Source organism: Hyperolius riggenbachi, chromosome 5, assembly GCF_040937935.1.
Source record: "Hyperolius riggenbachi isolate aHypRig1 chromosome 5, aHypRig1.pri, whole genome shotgun sequence".
NCBI classification, from domain to species: domain Eukaryota; kingdom Metazoa; phylum Chordata; class Amphibia; order Anura; family Hyperoliidae; genus Hyperolius; species Hyperolius riggenbachi.
In genome coordinates this window covers 246986238-247002083 of record NC_090650.1, presented here as the reverse complement: position 1 = coordinate 247002083, position 15846 = coordinate 246986238, and the positions used below count along the sequence as shown (strand labels likewise).

Here is a 15846-nt window from a genome sequence, read left to right as displayed (position 1 = left end):
TAAGTTCTTCAAATTTCTTAAAGGAACAGGAACCATAATTAACTGTGTCATACTTTCTGGGAATCCCCCCCACAATGGGGATTGGTAATGGGGTTTTCATAATGTAAGGCTTGGTGGTGTATTCTCCACAATCAGCATGCAACGCATGAGCTGACGTGGAGGAGGTACACACACTAGCACAAAGAAACAGGCTATCCCTAGTATAGTGGAGGGGAGGACTGACTCCAATAGGAGATTGTGGCGCACAGAGCCGGTGCAGATCTGACAGCCACAAACAATGCTTTCGTTATAACGTCTCAGCGCAAAGTAGCGCTGAGCGCATAAACCAGAACTGAGGAGATCAGGACAGGTAGACAGAATGAACGCTTGCTAGCTAGCGGCTACTTAGCGACAGCAAGCGTCCAAAACCAGACAGACTGGAATGAGGCAGCCAATGCGTTGCGGCGATGGCGTGCCTCACAAAGACAGGACAGGATAGTCAGGAAATAGCAGGATCGAGATAGATGAACGTAACACAGATAAATATACAATAAGTATGTTTTCCTAGCGTATTACAATTACAGCTATCAATGAAACTATTTGTAACGTCTGACTAACATATGTATATATCGGCAATGAACCGATATATGACATAAGCAGGAACGCTGACTAGGACTGGAGTAATACAGGGAACAGGACTCAGAAGGATTCGCTATCTCTTCGCAGAGATGAACGCAATCCACAAACAGTAACAGAACAGGATTCAGAAGGATTCGTTATCTCTTCGCAGAGATGAACGCAATCCACAAACAGGACCAGGAACAGGATAACTAGCTCAGCACGGGTGCTCACGGTACGCGCAAACTACCAAAACATGCTGGAAAACTGACTAACTGAACACAGGAAATAAACAGTTCGTGTACGTATATATCAGCGACACTGATGTATCAACGTAACACGAATACAAGGAAAATAATAAACGTGCTGGTATGCATATATATTGGCAATGAACCAATATATGACGCAAAACCAGCAAAGTATCTTTAGAACAAGAAACACGATCGGGGGCTGAAGCGACAGCAAGACGGGCTTAAACTGAAGCTATGAAAACCCAAGGAAACCCTGCAGGAAGCAGATCTTTATACTGAGGTCATCCAATGGGAGCAGACATGCAGATTCCCACACAGGTGAATGATAATCAGTCACAAGCTGACAGCAGGGAAAGACAGACAAAGCTATGCAGCTTGCATGGAAATAGATCAGAACTGCCTGAGCTGCAGCACTACTACTTCCAGCAACAGCTGCTGCAGCAGCGATCATCACAACTAGACTCTTCCACGACAATGATGTGCCTTCTCGGAAGAGACCTAACCACCAGCTAACAGTTAAAACATAGTATGAACCTGAGGCTGCTAGCCATAAATGGTCCACACATTTTCTAAAGAACAGGGAAAAGATTTGCAGCACTCAATCAGGCTAGGTTTTAACTGTTAGCTAGTGGCACGTCATCATCGTGGAAGAGTCTAGTATTGAACAATCTGTGCACAGACTGCAATCTGTGCAGAAGCACTCCTTGAATAGCAGTGCATCTGCCAGAATTGAGTGGACATGAGTAGGCAGACTGGACAGTATCTTTGTGTAGGTCATTCAGGATATACTTTTAAAACAATTAAAAGAAACTTTGAGAACCCTCCATGAGGAGTTGGACTAATCCAAAACCTGTCAGTAAGAGATTCAGAATAGGTAGATAACAAAGGATTCTGTAAGTGACTGATGCAAAGGCAGTAAAAAGTTTATGGTGCATTTACTCTGGGACAAAGTGTAAGTATGTGTACAAATGTATTTTAAAACTTGAAGTTTTTGCAACAGTGCTCCTTTAAGAAGTCATAAATTGTGAGTATGTGAACTTCAGAGCACAGCTGTACTAGCATGATGTGTAGATGGAGACTTGCATGGGATTGATTATTATGTGACAGTGTAGTAACTTTAGTTGCCATGGAATCACAGTGACACAACTGTCTCATGTTGTGCTGTATAATGAAAATAACCAGTATGATTTTTGAGCACATACCATGGAAGTATGATGCGCTTTCTAGTCTTGATGATGGAGGTACTGTGTTATAGATTTGATTCTCCTGTTCTTTCTTATTACAGATAGCTCCAGTGATTCGGACTGTGATACTGATGATGATAGTTGCTCTAGCAGCTCTGATTCTGAGATTTTCGATGTGATTGCCGAAATAAAGAGGAAAAAAGCTCATCCAGATCGTCTTCATGAAGAGCTATGGTACAATGACCCTGGTCAGGTCTGTATTGATATGATTATGTTTTTAAACTTTATTTTTTTTTTTTAAAGAACTTTAGTGGATTAATGAAATTGTATGTAGTATTAACCACCTCAGCCCGCAGGTGTTTTCACCTCTAGGACAGAAGCAATTTTCCCCTGTCAGCGCTCCTTCCATTCATTCTCCAATAACTTTATTACTACTTACCACAACTAAACAATCTATATCTTGTTTTTTTGACCACCAATTAGGATTTCTTCAAGTACATTTTTGCTTAGTTATTTTATTCTAAATGCATTTTAATGGGAATAATGAGAAAAAAATGGGAAAAAAATCATTATTTCTGAGTTTTCGACCATTATAGTTTTAAAATTAAATGATCTACTGTGGATAAAAGCCACACATTTTATTTGTTCGTTTGTCCCATTTATTGCAACATTTAAAATAATTCCCTAGTACAATGTATGGCGCCAATATTTTATTTGGAAATAAAGGTGTATTTTTTTTTTCAGTTTTGCGTTCATCACTAATTGCAAGCCCACATAGGCAAAAGATAACGGTAATATACCCTCACAACATGCATATATATATATATATATATATATATATACACATATATATATATATATATATATATATATAAAAAGTTTAGTCCCTAAGGTAACTATTATTATTGGATTATTATTATGGATTATTATTATTAATGGACTTTTTTCAAACTGTCTTTTTTTTTTTTTACTTTTTTTTTTTTTGTAGTTATGGCCACTAGGTGGCACTAAGCACTCTCCTGGAAGATACCAGGAAGTGCTCGTTCACACTACAATAGCTTTTCTAAGTGCTTGTGGTTTTAAAAGCTCTTGCTAATGCTATCCTATGTGTGTGTTCACACTGGAGCGATTTGATTTTGTAAAAATCCCCCATAGGGATTGCATTAGCAACAGCTTTTAAAATCTCTGGCATTTAAAAAACTCTCGTAGTGTGAATCAGCTAGAAGTGCTCTTTTTTTTTTTTTACATTTTGTGACGTTCCATTTTCATGAATCAGGATGCCTTCTGATTGGAGGCATGTTGATTCATTCACAGCTGATCGTTTGCCTCGGGGGAACACTTGTTCCCCCTCCTGCAATTGATCCCCTGTAAAAGAGGCAGGAAATGAGCCACCTGCACACGCATATGCGCGCACAACTGCCGCACATATATATTCATCCAGATTGCCTCGGAGCAGCGTTTTGTGGACAAATATATTTGTTCAGTTAGGCAGAACTGCTTAAACAATATATTGATGAAAGGGCTTTATGCTATAATTGCAGTGGTGGCACACAATTATTAACCACTTCGCATCCAGACCTTGTTTTCCCCTTATTGACCAGAGCAATTTTGACGTTTTAGCTATGTCCCTTTTTAATCAGCCATAACTTTATCCCTACTCACGACACCTAAATGATCTAGGTATCATTTTTTTCAGGACAAACTAGACTTTCATTGGCGGGTATTTTGTCCCTAGAGCAAAAAAAGTTTTCTATGCATTTTAATGGGAAAAAGAGGGGGAAAATGAAGAAAATGCATTTTTGCTCAGTTTTTATCAATTCCAGTTTAAAAATAAAAAGTGCCACAGAAGATAAAAACATGTCACCAGTATTCTGTCCCCCAGTATAGATAGCAAAATGTGTCCTGAGTATCAGACCCCCCCCCTATAGCCAGATGTGTCCCCAATATCAGTCACCCCCAGTATAGCCCGACGTGTCCTCTGTTTGGCACCTCCCAGTATAGATAGACAGATGTATCCCCAGGATTACTGCCCCTCATTATAACTAAATGTGTCCCCAGGAATGGTGGTCCCCCATTATAGCCAGATGCGCCCTCAGGATTAGCGGGTGCACCCTGGATTAGGGCCCCCCACCATTATAGCCAGATCTGCCCCCAGTATAAAATTATGCACATTAAATAAAATTGTATCCCCTCTTACTTTATCCCCCCCCCCAGCTGCACATTTTACCCCCCACCCCCCACCTGGGGTTCAACAACCCCCATAAGGGCCAGCCAGATGTCCCACCCCCCACCCAGGCAGCCCCCTCGGTGGCCAGATCTGTAAAAAAAAGGATTAGAAAGCAGCCTGACTCACCTTTTCCTGTTCCAGCGATCAGCCTGCAGCCCAAGCCTCCGCTCTGCACGCAGCCCTGTGATGCCGGTTACCGGGTCCCGGCTTGATGACGTCATCAAGCCGGGACTCGGCTATTCAGCATCACAGGGCTGCGTGCAGAGTGGCGATCGGAGGCTTGGGCTGCAGGCTGATCGCTGGAACAGGAAAAGGTGAGTCAGGCTGCTTTCTAATCCTTTTTTTTTTAACAGATCTGGCCACCGAGGGGAGAGATGAAGGATCACCGCTGTTTGCTACAGCGGTGATCGTTCATCCGTGGAGGGGTTACTAATTGGCTACAAGGGAACATTTTCCCTTTCACCAATTAGTATTGCAGCTGTAAGTGCCGGGAGGTGCGCTCTGAAGCGCACCTGTTCCTGCACAACAGGGCTGCAAGCAGGTCAGTATATCTATGTTGCTGTGGCTTGGAGAGAGCCACAGCTGACGTAGATATACTGTATCAAAGGACAAAGTGGTTAACACCAAATGATAATACTAGTAAAGATAAAAAGTACTAGCGCTCACAGACCATATTAGACAATATTAAACAAATGATTAATAGTACAGAGACTGAACAAACAGTTTAAAGAGAAACTCCAACCTAGAATTGAACTTTATCCCAATCAGTAGCTGATACCCCCTTTTACATGAGAAATATGATGCTTTTCACAAACAGACCATCAGGGGGCGCTGTATGACTGATTTTGTGCTGAAACCCCTCCCACAAGAAGCTCCGAGTACCGCGGTACTCTGGGCAAACTGCCACAATGTAACAATGTTCACAGACAGGAATTAGCTGTTTACAGCTGTCTCTAACAGCCAAAACAGCTAGGAGCAGCTACATAACTTGCCCACAGTAAAAATGTCACCATGTAATAAATGTCAGAATGTAAATCGGGGAGAGGAAAGATTTTACAATGAGCAAACACTGACTAAATCATTTATACATAATTATTGTGAAAATGAAGCACTTTTTTTACTACGTTATTTTCACTGGAGTTCCTCTTTAAGAACAAATGGGGCGCTTCCTTGCTAGAAGTGTTATAGCATAATAAAGTCAATAAGTATAGGATTAGCGCTCTACAGTTCAGTCTTTGTTGCTAGCAGAATAGTGTCACACATCATGCCAATATGGGGTGGGATGTATTCACACGCCCCCTCCCCATGTGAAAAGACTCACTGGAGGATGCGGCCTACAGGGCCCGAGAACGCTTCAGGGGTATAAGGCCACCCCTCAGCCACACAGGCAATATCAGCTGGGCACTTGTGGTCTAATCCAGTCCTGTTGCACTGACCTCCAAAGAAAAACCCTCACATAGCGTAAAAGTATAAGGGATATATCCCACGTTTATTAAAACAGAAGCACAGCTCATACAAAATATTAAAACTTGAATCGTGCGGCTATGGGATAGTGGGCATACACGCTGGCCTGTTACAAGAATAGCGGTACAAGCATAGACCTGCTCCAGCCCCACTCAAAATTCACCGCTTTTGACCACGTGCATAGATCGTTGCCGTGTCCGGTGACGTCACACGTTTCGCTGCTCCGTAACTCCGCCCTACGTGTTTCGTTACTATGGTGACTCCTCAGGGGCTACGGAGCATCGGAAAGGTGGCGTGTTAAATAGCGTCGTATGCTGCTAGACTGACATGCGCACATCGGGCAGCCTGTGTACCTATATTCCATGCTGCGTACTCCCCAGTATACATATATTTACGTAGTACCAACACAATAAAATGGTCCATGGTATCGGAATGCAGGTTCCTTGTAATGTATATACCAGTGCTTACTTTTTCTCCAGCACATTAAAATGTTTTGGCATATAATTGCGTAGCTGTTAATTTTGTACTTAAAAACACTCCTGCAAAACTGCAATGTTTAGATTACAGCGGGTAATGAATCCTATTTAGTTTCTCCATAAGAAGTACTTCCTAAATGCATGATAATGAGAAAATTACTATTTTATAGCAGTAAAAACGTGGCAGTAAGATTTAGTAATTCTCTTGAAATGAATGTTAATAGTCACTCAACTACTTTAATATAATTTTTTTTTCAATTTTATCTTCTTAATTTCTACCCAGGCATTAAATGCCTAAAAATAGTTATAAGATTGTGCAGCAGGATTTTTAGGTTTACATTAACCACTCTATTCAGTGAAATTTAGAAGCCAACTTAATGTTCTGTCCTATACAGAAACTTTGCGTTTGAGTGATCAAAAGGTTATTTTGTGTGTTAGTAATAAAATCTAGGAAGTTCTGTTGCACTGAGAAAACTCAACTTTTTTGTTATCATTTTGTTCCCATCTCCCTGAATAAGATACTCAAGATTTTAAAAAAATGGAAAAAAAAATGTCTTGTTGCTCAAAATCACAATTTTATGATCTCACCAAAAATGAGACAGAATGAAACTGTGCAATGAGCTTTCTCCAGTGCTCTTTCTCTGACGTCTGTATGTGGTTTATCACAGCTGTATGGGTAGCACGGTGGCGTAGTGGTTAGTACTCTCGCCTTGCAGCGCTGGATCCCTGGTTTGAATCCCAGCCAGGTCAACATCTGCAAGAAGATTGTATGTTCTCCCCGTGTATGCGTAGGTTTCCTCCATGCACTAGTTTCCTCCCAAAACATACAGATAAGCTAATTGGCTTCCCCCTAAATTGGCCCTATAAATCGATGTACAGAGGCGCCAGTAGGATAAAAGATACTAAAAGGTTTAAAATATCTAGGTGGTGGTGGTGGACCAACCGACCTAAAACAGTCACGATGCTGTCGATTAAAGTCAACGATAATTTATTCACATACTCCAAGGAACACTGCGACGCGTTTCACGGGTATAAATCCCGCTTCTTCAGGCATTAAACAATAGGAGTATCACACAGCTCTAGGTCCAGATAAGGCTTGGCACCTTGGGACAGAGGTGCCAAGCCTTATCTGGACCTAGAGCTGTGTGATACTCCTATTGTTTAATGCCTGAAGAAGCGGGATTTATACCCGTGAAACACGTCGCAGTGTTCCTTGGAGTATGTGAATAAATTATCGTTGACTTTAATCGACAGCATCGTGTCTGTTTTAGGTCGGTTGGTCCACCACCACCTAGATATTTTAAACCTTTTAGTATCTTTTATCCTACTGGCGCCTCTGTACATCGATTTATCCAGCGATCCACCCTTGGTGGAAGGGTGATATACCCTCTTTTCTTCTTTCACAGAGAGCGACATCTTAATCCTGAGTGGGGACAGGTTTATACTTCCCACCTGCCTGTACAGTGGTTGCCTGAGCGGTAACCCGTGTTTGTAAGTATAATACTTACCTGTCATTTTGTTCCTCCTGGGTTAATACCTACTACACTATATTGGGCTCTCGGTTTGTCTGTTTATATCTCCTAAATTGGCCCTAGACTATAATACATGCACTACATAATAATACATATACATAGACATATGACTGTGGTAGAGACTAGATTGTGAGCCCCTCTGAGGTACAGTTGGGGATGACAATATACTCTGTACAGCGATGCGCGATATGTCAGCGCTATATAAATACCTAAATAAATAAAGCTGTAATTAGGAACTTAATTGTACATAAACCTATATTAACCACTTTCCCCCCGCCCGTACGAATTTCTCCGTCCCTTTTTCCATCCTTTAACCCCCAGGGACGGAGAAATCCATACTTTCCGCGTTCCCGCCGCTGTCCGCACTCCCGCTCGTAAACACGCCACCCGCCGCTAGTAAACACGCCGCCGCCCGCTCGCCCGGAGATCAATGAACGGGGAAGTCCATTCCCGTTCGTTGATCTAAGCCCCGCAATGATCCGCTGCTCTCCGATGAGCAGCGCGATCATTGTGAAAAGTAAACACTTACCCAGCCTCCAAGTACTTCCTCCAAGCTTCCGGAAGGACGCTTGGAGGTCGCATTAAAAGAAAAAGTTACTGTGGCCATCTTGTGGCCAAATAGTAAAACTACACCCTACACATTTTTCACATACAAATAAGTTACTTTTACACAAAAAATTAACTCATTACCTCCCACACTCCCAATTTTTTTTTTTTTTTGTAATTAAAAAAAAATTAAGAAATGTACAATAAAAAAAATACATAAATAGTTACCTTAGGGACTGAACTTTTTAAATATTTATGTCAGGAGGGTACAACACTGTTACTTTATAAAGTATGGGCTTGTAATTAGGGATGGACGCAAAACTGAAAAAAATGCACCTTTATTTCCAAATAAAATATTGGCGCCAAACATTGTGATAGGGACATAATTTAAACGGTTTTATAACCGGGACAAAAGGGCAAATACATTTCATGGGTTTTAATTACAGTAGCATGCATTAATTAAAAACTATAATGGCCGAAAACTGAAAAATAATTAATTTTTTTCCCAAATTTTTCCTATTTTCCCATTAAAACACATTTAGAATAAAATAATTCTTGGCATAATTTCCCACCTAAAGAAAGCCTAATTAGTGGTGGAAAAAACAAGATATAGATTGTTTAATTGTGATAAGTAATGATAAAGTTATAGACGAATGAATGGAAGGAGCGCTGAAAGGTGAAAATTGCTCTGGTGGTCAGGGGGTAAACCCCCTCAGTGGTGAAGTGGTTAATAACTGTGTATTCACCAGTGCTGAAGAGCGGAAACAATAGTTGGGACACAAAAGATGGCAAAACTCAGAGATAAACACTTTTATTATAGGAGGTGTTTCTACACCTGATCAGTGAACTACATTTTTTTTTTTCACAATAATACCATTTATTGTGTGATACTGATTACCCCACAGTGTGGGTCAGATATTCCTGTGCGTTGTAACATTGTCCATGAGTGGCAGCCGGCGTCTGAAGGTCTTCCGTCACGGGCGGCAGGAAGGTCGCCGAGGACACGCATGGCAGTGGAGTGCAATCTCGGGTCTTACTTCTGTCTCTCCTGCTCCCACTGTGACAGCGTCAAGGTCTTCTGTTCAAAGGCATGCATAAACTTCAGCTCTTCAGCAAGACAGTTGTTAACAAGCCTGTGTCTCTGCAGAAGAGTCCTTCCATCAAACTGAGGTGACACCACCAACACCCAGAAGCTGGTGGAGCAGTGATTGGGGGAGGTGTCTTTCACTTCCTGAGTCTGCTTGATGAGCTGATGCAGTTCATTCATTAGCTCTGATATGTGACTGTCTGCTGATACCAAAGACATGCTCAGCTACCCTGTGGTCCCCGGAAAAGCCAGACGCGACTCCCCACTATGGACAACAATGCTGGGATGGGGCGTACAGTGAACTACATTTTAAGCATCCAGAAAGCAAGAAAATACTCAAAATAAAGGTGGCCCATATACTAATTTCTCCTGTCAATATCTGTCTGATTCTATCACTTTATTGAATCGGCTAGAAATCAATGCATCGATCAGGCCGATCAATCAGTGGATCATTTTTGGGATGAAATCTCTTGAAAATCTGATCTGACAGGAATTTATCTGATGGTCAAATCTGGTGGCAATCTATAAGTGTATGGCCACCTTAAAGGGGCGCTATGGGGAAAATTAGGTTTCTGCCATAACCTTGTTATGTACCTAACATTAGGAGCTTCAGATGCCAAGCAGTTTATTTTTTTTAAATGTGTCCTTGACAGGTTATACAGAGCAGATGCAAATATCCTTCCCGACGCATCTTGGAGCTAAGCGAAGTGTCATCCCCCTCTGCTAAGTCAGGCTGAGTTTAACAGCTGATTTCTCCTCTCTCTCTCTCTCTCTCTCTCTCTCTCTCTCTCTCTCTCTCTCTCTCTCTCTCCCTCTCTCTCTCCCTCTCTCTCTCTCTCTCTCTCTCTCTCTCTCTCTCTCTCTCTCTCTCTCTCTCTCTCTCTCTCTGGTCTACGGGACATGCAGGCTGTGTGCTGGGGAAGTTCATAGCACTGCAAACAGAAGTAGCTGAGTAAGTGTAAATGGGACTGTAAAGTCATTTACCTTGCTTATTTGTTTATCTAACATCCTTCAACATTTCAGCTCCAGCAGAGAGAGAGCTGCTATGGAGCAGCCTCAGTCAGCAGAGGAAGGGGGGATGGGCAGGATTTCTGCATGAGCTCTGTATAATCTTTTCAAGCATTTAAAAAAACAAAAGCTGCTTGGTTTTTAATGCTCGTAATTTGGGTACATGCTAAGAGGGTTATGCCAGAAAAACTATTTTCGTTAAAGGGCCCCTTTATGTTTGATATTACTTTTTGAGCTGCTTAGTATCTTTGAATTGCTATATTTGGAGAAGCCTTTTTTTTTTTTTTTTTTTTTTAATTATTATTATTATAGATAAGGTGAAAAATCCTCTCCTGGGAGAAATGCAGTAGAAAAGTTGATTGAATTAGGGCTTGGAAAAGAAGAGAAATGTGGAGCTAACAGTGTCTGTGGTAGCAGGGGGATATATAGAATTCTGTCTCACATTTGGTGCCGCCAGAGACTGGGCTTGAGCTTATGTACAACCAACCACCCCATCCTTGGGTCTCTGTTCAAGTTTCAGAAAGTTTACTAAGCGCACTGCATGACATCTCTCCCCATTGTTCATGTGATAGCCTACATGACATCGCTGTACTGGCTGGCAGTAGCTGTGATAGGGAGTTAGGCCCCGTTCACACTGCACGCGTTTCCAGCCGCGTGCGGGAGGCCGACACGCACGACATCAGACAGTGCATAGAGTGCACTGTCTGATGTTCACACTGCATGCGTTCCGGACCTGTGTAGTCCGGGAACGCATGCTGCACGCATTTTTGGTAAAAACGCGTGGCTGTCCCATTCACTTTTCATTGATGGGATCAGCCACGCAACGCACACAAACGCAGATAGCGTGCGTTCGCATGCGTTGCGTTCCGTGCGCATGGCCATCCGTGTTTGTGATGTGAACGGGGCCTAAAGGGAGGGGGAGACAGTAAATTCAAGAATTATTAACAGCTAAGTCACAAAGGGGTTGATTTATCAAACTGTGCTGCTCTAGCAACGTGAGTTAAAAAACAACTTGTGCACACTACACGTGGCCACGCTGCGTAGCATGCGGTCCTTGGATATACACATTGTTCACTAGGTTACGCACGCTCCTTTAACTGCCATGCGCTGTGAAGTATCGCGTCCATGATACTTCACATGTATGGCCGCTACTACGTTAATTAATGTAGTAGCAGCCACGCTAGTGAAGTATCGCAGTCGCAATAATTCGCAACACGCGGCAGTTAAAGGAGCACATTGTTCAACCTAGTGAACAATGCGCGTTACTAGGGACCCCGTGCGCAAGTTGTTTTTTAGCTTGTGCTGCTAGAGCACTGCAGTTTGATGAATCAACCTGAAAGTGTTTTATGAGGGTTACTGCCCCCCCCCCCCCACTTGATCAGGCGTAGAGGCAATGTGCATCTGTCATGTATGTATAATCTTGAAAGTCCAGCAATTTGCTTCGTGGGCTGGCCTAAGACTTTACCAATCAGTGCTCTGCAAATAAAGTATTTCCCAGGATCCTCCTGGTTTACATATGATTAATTGCTTAACTTCTTACACAACCACAAGTAACAAATCCATCACTCATAAGTAATTACAGTCATAAAAAAAAGTTCTTACATGTAAAACAAATATTATTATATAAATATAGTGGGTTTCAACACTACACTTTTTCACCTACTTTTAGATACTTTTTGAATTGTAAAATGCTTAAAAGTTATTTTAAAGGGAACCTAAACTGAGAGGGATCTGGATGTTTCCTTTTAAACAAAACCAGTTGCCTGGCAGTAATGCTGATCTCCATGGCTGCAGCAGTGGCTGAATCACACACCTGAAACAAGCATGCAGCTAATCCAGTCTGACTTCAGTCAGAGCACCTGATCTGCATGCTTGTTGAGGGACTGTGGCTGAAAGTATTAGAGACACAGGATCTGCAGGAGAGTCAGGCAACTGGTAATATTTTAAAAGGAAAAATCCATTTCCTTCTCAGGTTAGGTTCCCTTTAAAGAGAACATAAAAATGATCTCCTAGGAGATAACTCAGGAGGCGTTTTCTCCTAGGTGAAATTTTCAAATAAAATGCCCTTTAAACAACCAGCAAGCAAACAAATACTCAAAATTATTTTGATAGTACTTTTTCAATTACTTTTTGGTACTTTTACTTTGCAAAGTGCAAAGTGCAAGTATAAATCGAGGAGGAATTATTTTCACATACGAGAAAACTCAGGTGAAAAAGTGAATTACGTATGACCCATGGGCCCATATGCAATTCACTTTTTTCTCCTGAGTTTTCTCCTGGGTGATATTTTTAAATTTGTCACTAAAATGCATTTTAAGCAAGAAAATGCTCAAAATTAGTTTGATAGTACTTTTTCATTTACTTTTTGTTACTTTTTCAGTTGAAAAGTGCTGGAAAGTTTTTTTAATTTGAAGATGAAAAATGATTTCCTAGGAGAAAACTCAGGTGAAAAAGTGAATTGCATATGGGCCATGCTGTGAAATTATCACCTAGGACAGTGATGGCTAACCTTGGCACTCCAGCTGTGGTGGAACTACAAGTCCCATGAGGCATTGCAATACTCTGACAGCTCTAAGCATAACTCGGGGAGGCATGATGGGATATGTAGTTTTGTCACAGCTGGAGTGCCAAGGTTAGCCATCACTGGCCTAGGAAAATACTTAGGAGAACAAGGTGATTTGAATAAGGGCCATAGGGCCATATGCGATTCACTTTTTCACCTGAGTTTTCTCCTAGGTGATATTTTCACAACTTGTAAGTAAAATGCCCTCTAACCAGTTCACCCCCAAAGGTTTTTACCCTAACAGACCAGAGCAATTGTCACCTTTCAGCGCTCCTCCCTTTCATTCAACAATAACTTTGTCACTACTTATCACAGCAAATTGATCAATACAATGTTTTTTTTTGCCACTAAATAGGCTTTTTGGGGGTTATATTTATTTTCAGTAATAACTTTTCTTTTTATGTATTTTAAAGGGTAAAAAATGAAAAAAAAATACACTATTTCTCCAATTTCATCCCCTATAGTTTTAAAATAAACACTGCTAATGTGCATAAAACCCACACATTTTATCTGCCTATTTGTCCTGGTTATCAAAAGATATAAATTATGTCCCTAGTACAAAGTATGGTGACAATACTGTATATTATTTTGGAAAGAGAGGTGTATTTTTCCTATGTTGTGTTTTGTTTTCTCATTACATACTACCAATGTATTCAAGCCCTTATTTGCAAATATAACAGTAGTTCACCCTCATAGCATACATATTTAAAAAGCTGAGTCCCTAAGGTAACTATTTATGCATTCTCTTTTCAATTCTGTCACTTTTGGTGTTTTTTACAAGTGTTTTATTTTGGTACAGAGTACATGGAAATAACAGTTTTATTGCTTCTCATTCAGTTTGGCAAAAAAATAAAAATCAGATGACACATGCATAATCTCTCAAACACCCCAAATTCTCTTCTCTTGCTTGCCACGGTTAAAATGATACCCTATACACATCATCAGATAGTGTTTTGGCCACATAATACACTGTTAATCATGAGCAGCGCCAATGTATTTTTTAAGGCCATTTTTTGCACCAGAAACAATACAGTCATCCTTTCCAGTTTTTTTCACTGTGACACGAAAAGACAATTCAAATGACATATGCATAATCTCTCAAACACCCCAAATTCTCTTCTCTTGCTTGTTTCGGTTAAAATTATACCCTATATACACTATCGGATAGCTTTTTGGCCACACAATACACTATTAACCATGAACAGCACCAATGGATTTTTCTAGGCCTTTTTTTTTTTTACCAAATGCAACAATGTAATTCCTTCTTCTCAAAGCCCCAGGAGTGTAAGATCAGTCAATAAAAGACACAAATGTTACCATTTTGAGAACTAGAAACCCAAACCTACTCAGTTGAAAATAGAATAATTTAAGTGAGGCCTATATCACTATCCTTGAAGAAAACCTGAACTGAAAATGAAAAGTCAAAATAAGCATACACAAGTCATACTTGCCTTCCATATAGTCTACTCCTCAGTGTCTTTCTCCTGTCCTGCGTCCTGTTTGTTCACTGTGATCAAGGGAATTTTCCGTCCTCCATTTTGAAAATGGCCATTACCCATAACAGCTTTCTGGTCATCACACAGTTAAACTGTAACATTGCCCACTTGAGCCATAGTGAAACATGGACATTACCTGGTACATCAGATTTCCTCTCAGCTATAACTGACAGCAACTGATATTTTACTGACAGCAACTGATATATTTCAGATCTGACAAAATATTGTCAGAACTGGAAGGGATCATTGTCAGAAGAAAATGGTGAGCTTCTGAGAGGAACTGATGGCAAGGTAACTATGTAATGTTCATTTGAAGTTACCTCATGTGTTTATTTTAACCTCTTGACGAACAGCTAACGCCGATCGGCGTAAACTGGTCGTCTGCGGGTTACCATGGAAACGGCCGCTCGATTGAGCGGCCTTTCCATGTCAGTTCACGGAGGGTGTCTCCGTGAACAGCCGGAGAGCCGCCGATCGCGGCTCGCTGGGCAAAATGTAAACACGCGGGGAAGAAATCCCCGCTGTTTACATCATATGGCGCTGCTGCGCAGCAGCGCCGTAGGGCAGATCGGCGATCCCCGGCCTCTGATTGGCCGGGGATCACCGGCATCTGATAGGCAGAAGCCTATCCTTCAATGCGCAGGACGGAACTCCGTCCTGCGCATTACGGAGAGAGGGAGGGAGCTAAGGAGGCAGAGGGCGGAAATGGCTGCGGAGGGGGGCTTTGAGGAGCCCCCCCCCACAAAATGCAGATGGCCGGCGGCGATCAGACCCCCCCCCCCCCCCCGGCAGGACATCCCCCTAGTGGAGAAAAAAGGGGGGAAGTCTGATCGCCCTGGCATAATACTGATCTGTGCTGCGGGCTGGAGAGCCCATGCAGCACATATCAGGCAAATCACCCCTGGTCGGCAAGTGGTTAAATATTTTTACTCAGTACAGGTTCTCTTTAACACTAATGACAGATACATTGGAACTCACCATTGCTTGTCTAGCAGGATGGAAACAATCCAGAGCATACGTCAAGGCAAGCCAGTGGTCAGAAGATGGGAGGTGGTCTGCAGAGTAAAGTCTTGTGGCTAACACTCTCGCCTTGCAGCAGAAAGTCCAAATGGGAAAAAACTTTGCAGGGATTAGGAGTCTTGGGTTTCCTCTAAGCTTCTGGGTTTCCTCCCACACCTCAAAAAAAAGGTGGTAATGCGAACCAGTGGTAACTGTGAGCTCCTTTGAGGGACAGTAAGTGGCAAGTAAAAGTAGAGAGGAAAAATTAAAGTCCAGTAAAAATGTATGGTAATGAAAAAAAAAAAATACATAAAAAAGTGTAATAGCTGCTGAGGGAATGGTATGCCTCAAAGCAGCTGACAACGCAGAATCCCGGCTGTGAGGGGCACTTTGGGCAGTGTTATCTGCTGTCACTC

The 15846-nt window shown here is 41.8% G+C and overlaps 1 protein-coding gene across 1 annotated transcript in view; it reads left to right on the top strand.

The window, feature by feature from the left end:
- Positions 1–15846, top strand: part of DROSHA (drosha ribonuclease III) — a 417719-nt gene that overhangs the window by 68165 nt on the left and 333708 nt on the right. Inside the window, exon 6 of the mRNA XM_068236738.1 lies at positions 2134–2285. Within this exon, the coding sequence (XP_068092839.1) occupies positions 2134–2285 (152 nt within the window). The remainder of the gene's footprint in view (positions 1–2133; positions 2286–15846) is intronic.